Source organism: Heptranchias perlo, unplaced genomic scaffold (genome assembly GCF_035084215.1).
Source record: "Heptranchias perlo isolate sHepPer1 unplaced genomic scaffold, sHepPer1.hap1 HAP1_SCAFFOLD_335, whole genome shotgun sequence".
Lineage (NCBI taxonomy): Eukaryota > Metazoa > Chordata > Chondrichthyes > Hexanchiformes > Hexanchidae > Heptranchias > Heptranchias perlo.
In genome coordinates this window covers 298727-309934 of record NW_027139347.1, presented here as the reverse complement: position 1 = coordinate 309934, position 11208 = coordinate 298727, and the positions used below count along the sequence as shown (strand labels likewise).

Genomic DNA, 11208 nt, shown 5'->3' with positions numbered 1-11208 from the left:
TCTGGGCTGTTTAATGGCTTCTCACCAGCAAGGGGGGCCCCCATCTCCCACCTCGCAATAAACTCTTTCAATCAGATGCTTCCCCTCACCCTCACACATTACCACTGTTGCAAGCCGCACACGCACAACCCACAGGTCACACACACTGGCAGCTATTCAACCATGACAGGCACATCACCCAAACACCCTGCAGGACCCTCACTGACTCACGTCCCGCTTTCTGGCAGGAGACCCCCTCACACTCTCTCCCCCTCTCTCCGTCTTTTTCTCTCTCTCCGTTGCTCTCGCTCTATCCCTCTCTCCCCCTCTCTCTCTGTCACTCCCTCGCTTTCGCTGCCTCTCTACCCCTCTCCCGTTCTCGCCCTCTCCCGTTCTCGCCCGCTCCCTGATGGGGGAGAGATTGAACAGGGAGAGGGGGGGGAGAGATTGAACAGGGAGAGGGGGGGGAGAGATTGAACAGGGAGAGGGGGGGGGAGAGATTGAACAGGGAGAGGGGGGGGAGAGATTGAACAGGGAGAGGGGGGGGAGAGATTGAACAGGGAGAGGGGGGGGAGAGATTGAACAGGGAGAGGGGGGGGAGAGATTGAACAGGGAGAGGGGGGGGAGAGATTGAACAGGGAGAGGGGGGAGAGATTGAACAGGGAGAGGGGGGGGAGAGATTGAACAGGGAGAGGGGGGGGAGAGATTGAACAGGGAGAGGGGGGGGAGAGATTGAACAGGGAGAGGGGGGGGGAGAGATTGAACAGGGAGAGGGGGGGGAGAGATTGAACAGGGAGAGGGGGGGGAGAGATTGAACAGGGAGAGGGGGGGGAGAGATTGAACCGGGAGAGGGGGGGGGGGAGAGATTGAACCGGGAGAGGGGGGGGGGGAGAGATTGAACCGGGAGAGGTGGGGGGGAGAGATTGAACAGGGAGAGGGGGGGGGGAGAGATTGAACAGGGAGAGGGGGGGAGAGATTGAACAGGGAGAGGGGGGGGGAGAGATTGAACAGGGAGAGGGGGGGGAGAGATTGAACAGGGGAGAGGGGGAGAGATTGAACAGGGAGAGGGGGGAGAGATTGAACAGGGAGAGGGGGGAGAGATTGAACAGGGAGGGGGGAGAGATTGAACAGGAAGAGGGGGAGAGATTGAACAGGGAGAGGGGGGAGAGATTGAACAGGGAGTGGGGGAGAGATTGAACAGGGAGAGGGGGGAGAGATTGAACAGGGAGAGGGGGGGGAGAGATTGAACAGGGAGAGGGGTGGGGGAGAGATTGAACAGGGAGAGGGGGGGGGAGAGGGGGGGGGGAGAGATTGAACAGGGAGAGGGGGGGAGAGATTGAACAGGGAGAGGGGGGGAGAGATTGAACAGGGAGAGGGGGGGGAGAGATTGAACAGGGAGAGGGGGAGAGATTGAACAGGGAGAGGGGGAGAGATTGAACAGGGAGAGGGGGGGAGAGATTGAACAGGGATGGGGGAGCTGCTAATTCAAACAAGAGAAAACAGTAAAGCCCACATGGCAAGAAACAGAACAGAAGTTGCAACAAAGTCCAGAAATTGTGTCTCCGGGACCCAGGGACAGAAGAGAAAACAAACCCAGGGGAGGTTTGAACTCTGCAGCAAACACTGAGCAGCACAAACAGACAGACAGACACCTGTCAGGGGAATCAGAGGCAAAGCACCAGAGAAAAATCCTGCAAACTTGGATTCGGGAGAGAAGCGAGAGAGAGAGTTAGTGGGAGGGAGGGAGGGAGCTCTGGGCTCTTGCTGTGCCTTTTTAATCCCTTGCTTTTGTATTTTAATCAATTCCCTCTCTCTCTCTCCTCAGAAATCTCTTCGAGAAATGCTGCAAGGAGATGATCCAGAAAGAGATATTTTGTGAGGAGGAGGAGGAGGAATCCTGGGCCAAGAATCGTTCTCTCCGCTGGGGACTGACTGACTGAGACCTTCACCGCAGCCTGGACCCGATGGGGGCCAGGTGAGTAATGTCTGGGTTACTCTGGGATCACTGGGATATTCTGGGGACACTGGGGGGGGAGGTCACTGGGACATTGTTGTCGTTGGACCTGTTGTGCTGGTGGTCGAAACATACTTTTTCCAAGATGGTGGCCCATGCTGTCCCCGTGCCATAACACATAGAAATATATAAATACATTATCAATATATCGATAATATATATTATAAATACAAGTTGTTGTTGTGGTTGTGGCCCAAACACAAAGGCCGCCGCTCTGGCTGCACTCTGGGCTGACCGGCTGCACTCTGGGCTGACCGGCTGCACTCTGGGCTGACCGGCTGCACTCTGGGCTGACCGGCTGCACTCTGGGCTGACGGGCTGCACTCTGCCATCACTCTGGGGTCACTGCGGGATCACCGGGGGCACTCTGCCGGCCACTTGCCGCCATCTGATGATGCGGCGGTGGCCATTTTTTCCAAAATGGTGGCCGCGCTGGCTGCCATTTTGTCCAAGATGGTGTCTCGCCGGCCGCCATTTTGTTTAATTTATTATTTAAATAATTCAATTGTTTAAAATGTAATCTAAATAATTCAATAGTTTAATTCAATATAAAAATAATCAATTGCTTAATTTATGATATAAAGAAGCCAATTGTTTAATTTATTATATCAATAATTATTTAATTTAATGTATAATTAGTTCACTAATTGTATAAATAATTCAATAGTTTATATTATATAAATAATTCAATACATTAATTCATCATATAAATAATTCAATACATTAATTCATTATATAAATAATTCAACAGCTTAATTTATTACATAATAATTCATGTGTCTAATTTATTATAAATAATCCAATAGTTTAATTTATAATGAATTGTTCAATTTATTGTGTGAATAATTCAAGTGTTTAATTTATTGTAAAAATAATTCAATAGCTTAATTCATTCTATGAATAATACAAGTGTTAAATTTAGTATATAAAGAAACATTTGTTTAATTTATTGTATAAATAATTGAATTGATCATTTGATTATCTAAATAATTCAATTGTTTAATTTATGATAGAAATAATTCAAGTGTTTAATTTATTATACAAATAATTCAATAGCTCAAATCATTATATAAATAATACAAGTGTGAAATTTATTACATAAAGAAACAATTGTTTAATTTATCATGTAAATAATTCAAGTGTTTCATTCATCATATAAATAATTCAACTAAATATACAATTATTTATACAATAAATTAAACAAAGGAATATTTATTTCATGAATTAAACTATTGAATTATTTTTATGATTATTTATACAATAAATAAATACTAATTGTTCATGTAATAAATTAAACAATTGATTATTTAATGAAATTATCCGTTCAATTATTTATGAAATGAATTGAACGATTGAATTATTTATATTATAATTAAACACTTGAATTATCTGCTTCCAATGTCTTTGTTTTTCGGCCTGATATTAAGATCATCAATGGCGGCTGCATCACCCAGCATGCAGCGCGGTTCAGATTGTGCCCTATCTGAATCAGTGGAGCCCAGTGCGCAGGCGCAGTAGTGACTCATTATCGGTCAGTGTGTCCTGAGCATGCGCGGCCAGTCGAGGCTGCGGGAGGAGCGCGTTCGGTGCAGGTCAGAGGATCGGAGCAAGAGGCTCAATAAACCCCGGGGCCCGGGTCCGGGCTCAGGCCCAGGCTCAGGCTTTACAAACCCCGAGTGCGGCCCCAGACCCGAATATAAAACAGTGAACATTATCCCCCCCTCACTACCCGCCGGGAAATGAAGGGGAAATGGGGATCGGTCAGGGAGCGTCTGTAAATGAAGGAGAAATGGTGATCGGTCAGGGAGCGTCTGTAAATGAAGGAGAAATGGTGATCGGTCAGGGAGTGTCTGCAAATAAAGGAGAAATGGTGTTCGGTCGAGGAGCGTCTGTAAATGAAGGAGAAATGGTGATCTCCATATCTTCAGTCATCCAGGGAGCTCGAGCTTTGGATGCTGTTCCTTTCCTCCTCGTGGGAATCTGTCCACTCTGCACCCAAACCCACTCCTCCTTGAAGGCCTCCCACTGTTCAATTACTGTTCTGCCTGCCAATTTTTGATTCCAATCCACACTCACTCTCTTACTCACTCTCACATTCCTCTCTCACCCTTTCACTTATGGTTTAGGGCCAATGAAAGATGATGCGATGGGTTTGGATTTCAGCACAGGGAGGAGGGAGAGTGTGTGGGACGGGGATTTCCAGCTTTGAGGAATGAGAGAGGAAATAATGTTCCAGAGAAAGGAGAGTTATCTGATCTGAATTTCTATCCTGTAATTACAGTGATAACTTTTATAAACTCCTTTTACAGGGGAGGATTTGCAGAGGGAAACTCAAATCAAAGATCACGTCAAGATCTGACAGAGTCACTCGATTCATCAGGACCTGAATATCATCGACCTTTAAATGTGGAAGGAGAAACATTTGTCTGTTCTATCTGTGGGAGAAGATTTCAAACATCAGTGTGAGTTGAAAAGCACCGAGACACACACACCCGAGTGAGAGTGTTCCAGTGCACTGACTGTGGAAAGAGCTTTAACCAGTTTCACAGCCTGAAAAAACATCGCACCGTTCACAGCGGGGAGAAACCATCCACGTGTTCTCTGTGTGGACGAGGCTTCAACTGATCGTCCAACCTGGAGACACACAAGGACACCCGGACCACGGAGAAACCGTGGAAATGTGGGGACTGTGGGAAGGGATTCAATTACCCTTCAGAGCTGGAAACTCATCGACGCAGTCACACTGGGGAGAGGCCGTTCACCTGCTCCGTGTGTGGGAAGGGATTCATTCGGTCATCCCACCTCCTGACACACCAGCGAGTTCACTCTGATGAGAGACCTTTTAAATGTTCTGACTGTGAGATGAGGTTTAAAAGCAAAATTAATCTGCTGATACACCAACGCACTCACACCGGGGAGAGGCCGTTCACCTGCTCCGTGTGTGGGAAGGGATTCACTTTATCATCCAGCCTCCAGACACACCAGCGAGTTCACTCTGATGAGAGACCTTTTAAATGTTCTGACTGTGAGATGAGGTTTAAAAGCAAAATTAATCTGCTGATACACCAACGCACTCACACTGGGGAGAGGCCGTTCACCTGCTCCGTGTGTGGGAAGGGATTCACTCAGTCATCCAGCCTCCAGACACACCAGCGAGTTCACACTGGGGAGAGACCTTTTAAATGTTCTGACTGTGAGAAAAGGTTTAAATGCAAAAGGAATCTGCTGACACACCAATGTACCCACACTGGGGAGAGGCCGTTCACCTGCTCTGTGTGTGGGAAGGGATTCACTCAGTCATCCACCCTGCTGACACACCAGCGAGTTCACACTGCGGAGAGCCCGTTCACCTGCTCCGTGTGTGGGAAGGGATTCACTCAGTCATCCCACCTCCTGACACACCAGCGAGTTCACACTGGGGAGAGCCCGTTCAGCTGCTCCGTGTGTGGGAAGAGATTCACTCGGTCATCCAACCTGCTGACACACCAGCGAGTTCACTCTGATGAGAGACCTTTTAAATGTTCTGACTGTGAGAAGAGGTTTAAAAGCAAATGTAATCTTCTGACACACCAATGCACCCACACTGGGGAGAGACCGTTCTCCTGCTCCGTGTGTAAGAAGAGATTCCCTCGGTCATCCACCCTGCTGAGACACCAGCAAGTTCACTCCGATGAGAGACCTTTTAAATGTTCTGACTGTGAGAAGAGGTTTAAAAGCAAATTTAATCTGCTGACACACCAACGCACTCACACTGGGGAGAGGCCGTTCTCCTGCTCTGTGTTTGGGAAGGGATTCACTGGGTCATCCACCCTGCTGAAACACCAGCGAGTTCACACTGGGGAGAGACCGTTCTCCTGCTCCGTGTGTGGGAAGAGATTCACTCGGTCATCCCACCTGCTGAGACACCAGCGAGTTCACTCCGATGAGAGACCTTTTAAATGTTCTGACTGTGAGAAGAGGTACAAAAGCAAATTTAATCTGCTGACACACCAACGCACTCACACTGGGGAGAGGCCGTTCACCTGCTCAGTGTGTGGGAAGGGATTCGCTTGGTCATCCTCCCTGCTGAAACACCAGCGAGTTCACACTGAGAGACCTTTAAATGTTCTGACTGTGGGAAGAGATTTAAAATCAGAAACGAACTGCTGAGACATCGACGCACTCACACTGGGGAGAGACTTTTCACCTGCTCCGTGTGTGGGAAGAGATTCACTCGATCATCCCACCTTCTGAAACATTAACTTGTTCGCACTGTTGAGTCACCTTTTAATGCAGTGACTGTGAGACGAGCTTTGAAAGCAGAAATGAACTGCTGACACATCAACGCATGCCCATTGGTTAAGAGACTGTTCACCTGCTCCGTGTGTGGGAAGGGATTCACTCAGTCATCACACGTGCTGAGACACCAGCGAGTTCACGAAATGAGCAGGTCCAACGAGCCGGTCTGTAACACAGGCCAATGACTCAGTGCAGCTCGTTACCCAGTCACTGGGCTCCGTTATAGCCTCTCCTGTCAGTAACACACAAAGAGAAATTGTAAATCTGAAACAGAAAGAGATAATGTATAACACTTCATATCAACCACCAGTTTTTCCCTCTTTCCGGCTTTTAAAACAATCTGTTTCACAGTTTGTCAAACCCGAAACAGCCTCTGGGATTTGCTGATCGAGAATTTCAGTGGAAATTGGGACCGTCATTAAGTATCGGAACAAATATCCCCGCTGAGGTTTCGGGATTGTTACTGGTTTATTTATATCAGTGAGTGACCAATTTTAAACTCGGTGAGGGTCTAAACCTAAGGTAAGAGCCTGGGATAGACAAGAGATTCTTCAATGTATCAAGTTAAATTACACTGATTCCACCAACACTGGACATCACATCCCTCAAACATTGTTACCTGTTACTGTATAAAAGTGGTGAGGGTGGAAATGGGAAATAACTGAAAAAAACTTCATTGTTTCAAAGTTAATTCTGATCACTATTATTGTACATTCTCCAACCTATCCCTTAAAAAGGACCCAATATCAAACCAGTCCCCAGTCCTTGGGCCTGTGCCTATGTTGTGATTTGCACCCGCTTCTGACTGACTTGGTATCAGACGCACTCCCGTCAACAGTAAACGGATGGAGCCAGATCCATAAGAGAAAAATGAGGACCGACCTCCACGGTTCTCCCAGAGTGCGGGAGGCGGAGTAACAGCAGCAGACAGAGAGATCTCTCTAAACCAGCCGCTGCCGCCGGAGAGAAGCGAGTCCCGTTCCGAGCCGTGTCTGTCAGGCGCCCGCTGACCCTCTCTTCACTGAAGGGGACCGATTCAGCACCAATTCACACACCCACCATTGGATCATTGAATCACCTTCAACACCTGAATTACATCACCACTTAATCCTCTATACACGAGGAAATACAAACCTTGTCCACGCAACTTGTCCTCATAATGTAACCATTTTAGCCCCGGTATCATTCTGGTGAAACTGCGCTGCATCCCCTCCACGGCCAATATGTCTTTCCTGAGGGGTGTGCCCAGAACTGAATGCAATACTTTAAATGGGGTCTCACCAGAGCTTTCTATCTGGAACATATTTTCACGTCTTTGAATTCCAGCTCCCTTGAGATAAAGGCCAACATCACATTAGACTTTCAAATTATTTTTTCAGCAGTCCACTGGCTTTTAGTGATTTCTGTACTTCGATCCCTAAATCTCTCTGCTCCTCCATAGTTCTGAGCTTCTCACCATTTAGAAAATACTCTGATCTATATTGCTTCCGTCCAAAGTAGATGACCTTATACTTCCCCATATTGAAAGTTTGAACAGGCTGGGGCTCTTCTGTATAGAAAAGAGGAGGCTGAGGGTGACCTGATATCGGGCTTTAAGATTATGTGAGGGCTTTATAGGTTAGGCATCGACAAGGTGTTCGTACTTGTGGGAGTGGGGACTCCAAAACATTGGGGCCATGAATATAATCCAGTCACTAATGTATCCAATCTGGCATTCAAGAGAAACAGACTTCCCCAGAGAGGCGTTAGAATGTGCAACTCGCCACCACAAGGAGTAGTTAAGGCGAATAGAATGGATGCATTTACGGGGAAGCTGGATAAGCACATAGAGGAGAAGGGAATATTAGAGTTTGCTCATCGGGTTAGATGAAGAGGGGTTGGAGGAGGCTCGTCTGCAGCATAAACACCGGTATAGTCTAGTTGGGCCGAATTGCCTGTTTCTGTGATGTACATTCGATGTAATTCTATGTAAGCTCCATCTGACACAGTTTTACCAACTCACTGAATCTCTCAATTTCCCTTTGTAACTTTATGCTCCCATCTACACTACTCACTGCGCCTCCTAACTCGATGTCAGCGACAAACGTGAGTGTTCGGCTCTCTATTCCTTCATCTCCGTCATTTATACATATCGGAAAAAGCTGATGCCCCAGAACTAATCACATCCGGCCAATTTGAGTACATCCCTTATTATCCCGGGCCTCTGCCTCCCACCTTCTAACCAACTCCCGACCCATTGCAATAGGTTGCCTTAAATTCCAGGCACTCTAATTTTTGTTGACAGTCTCTTATGTGGTCCCTTATTGGATGCTTTTGGAAGTCAATGTCCATCTCTCACCCAGAGACACTCCATTATCGAGCACGTTAGTTACATCTTCAAAAAGTTCAACGAGCTTTGTTAGACTTGACTTCCCCTTTACAAATCCATGCTGGCTCTCTCTGATTACTCCATATTTATCCAAGTGCTCAGTCATTCTTTCCCCAATAACGGATACTGGTAACTTCCCCACAACAGGCGTCAGACTGATAGGCCTAGAATTTCCAACTTTATCTCTCCGACCCATCCGAAATAATGGAGTGACATTGACAATGTTTCAATTAAAGCAACAATTCCTGAATCAAGAGAGTTTTGATCAATCATGAGTAAGCATGTACAAGTTCCTTACCTATTCCTCTTATTCCCCTGGGATGGTAAACATCAGGTCCTGGAGATTTGACAATCTTCAATCTCATTATTTTCTCCATTGCCATTATTTTATTTACACTGAATCCCCTTGATTTATTTACAGTTTTCCTCCTGTCTCTGCTATGTTCGCCTCATCCTTTTCTATGAAGACCGATGCAAAGTAAATATTCAGCAACTCTGCCATTTCCTGATTTTCAATTACAATATCACCTCCATCTGTCTTTAAGGGGCCCACATTACTCTTAGTCACCCTTCTTTCTCTTAATATACCTGTAAATACCTTGATTGTTGTCGTTATTTTCCCTCACAAGTTTTTTCTCCTTTTCCCTTTTTGGACCTCTTCGGTTTTTTCGTTTCAGCACCACAATAAACAAGACTTCGCTGTAAAGTTCAGCTCAATAGTTCTCCAATGTCAGAGCGAGAATTGTCTGAACCCCGAATTTATTTAATGTAACAAACACAAGCACACTTAATCATCCGTGTATCAACACACTGATAGATACACAAAGATAAACACAGCGAGAAATGCAGGCAGTATCAGGATGCACAGGTAAACGGACAACGGAAACAGACAAAGATAAAACGGTCTGTCCCTCGAACAGACAGTAACGTGTCGCTGATCGATATTAGTGAGACGAGGTGGGGAACAGGTGCTGTGAATTGGTGCTGTGGTTTAGTTGGTTAAAGCATCTGTCTTGTCAACAGGCGATCCTGGGTTCAACTCCCAGCAGTGTTTTGTGTCACTTATTATTTTTACCTAATTTGTGGAATTCAGCGACAAAGTCACACTTTGGAATTGGTATTTGTTGAGGTTTGAGGAGGAAACCGATATCAGAATGACTGTTCAAAAACACCATTTCATCGCACAGACAGACCTCTCATAGAATGTGTCTGTAACACTTTAATTTAAGGACACGTTCTTCTTTCTGGGCTCGTCGGGGTCAGGGTATAATTCACGATTTATGTCATAGAGGAGCGAATGGTTATCTCCTCGACCTCCGGATAGCAGTGATAAAGTTCGAGGATACACAGAAGCGGACAGGGTGGTCGGGGTCTGGAACTCACTGTCTGAAAGGGTGGTCGAGGCAGAAAACCTCAACTCATTTAAAAAGTGCATGGATGTGCATTTGAAGTGCCGTAACCTACAGGGCTACGGACCAAGCCCTGGAAAGTGGGATTAAGCTGGATAGATCTTTTTCGGCCGTCACAGACACGAAGGGCCGAATGGCTTCCTTCTGTGCTGTAGCTTTCTATGATTCTATGATTCCGTGTGTGGGAAGGGATTCACTCAGTCATCACACGTGCTGAGACACCAGGAAGTTCAAAAGTGACTGCAGGGGTTGGATTCTGCTGTTAATCCCATCCAGGACTGAACCATGTTCATTCTGACAGTTGGGGTTTGTTTCTCCTGATGTTAATAACCCCTATAACTGGGCTGGAGTTTAATATTCTGGATATCTGTTAAATAAATCAGTTTTGTTTTAAACACCTTGTTGTAGATTTTGGTCTTTCCCACCTGAGTGTTTAGCATCACCTGACTGGAGCTCAGAAAGGACAATCTGGGGGGAGGATCGTCCGTTGGGAACAGAACTTCAGCCTGGACACAGTCCTTCAGGGCCACACTGAGAGGGGCAAACGGCACTTTGGTCTTTCTCGTCTCTCTTCACTGACAGCAATGTCGCCGTGCGGCGTCCAGTCTAAAAATGGCCGTGGTAATTATTCTATGAAGATTTAACCTGTTTGTGTGACTGTCCTGAGTCTACCATTTAAGGCAGGCGTTAACTCATTTAAAATAAACCCGTTTAAAATAAATGGGTTATGAATTGTGATTTCCGTGAAGCCAATGTTCCATTCCTTTATATGATTCATGTGCCTGCTCTCCGACAACAGGGTAAATGGTGGAATATCAGCCCTGCTCAGCCGGCAATGATCACGGTACATTTTCTTGCAGACAAAACACACTTTGAAACCCTGGAACTTTGAGGCGATGAATCCTGAGGAAAAATAAAATTTTTGCACCAACCGATAGCACCACCGAGACAGGTGAAGAATTCACCCACTGAACCAGTAATTCACTGAGCTCAACTTTGAGGTTGCAGTGACCAATATAACAGTTGTCTGCAGTCAGTCCAAAATGAATGGTTGAAACTTGCAGGAGTGAAAATCCAACGAGCCGGTCTTCAATCTTAAACCAGCAACTGTGAAGTTAAGAGAAACGTGCTGGAGAAATACTCGATTTCAGCGCGGTGAC

The 11208-nt window shown here is 46.2% G+C and overlaps 1 protein-coding gene across 1 annotated transcript; it reads left to right on the top strand.

The window, feature by feature from the left end:
* Window positions 1-1469: 1469 nt before the first annotated feature.
* LOC137311401 (zinc finger protein 271-like) lies at window positions 1470-10443 on the top strand. Its single transcript, XM_067978648.1, has 2 exons — window positions 1470-1954; window positions 4303-10443. The coding sequence occupies exon 2, from the start codon at window positions 4856-4858 to the stop codon at window positions 6140-6142; it is 1287 nt and encodes a 428-aa protein (XP_067834749.1). The 5' UTR covers window positions 1470-1954; window positions 4303-4855; the 3' UTR covers window positions 6143-10443.
* Window positions 10444-11208: the final 765 nt, after the last annotated feature.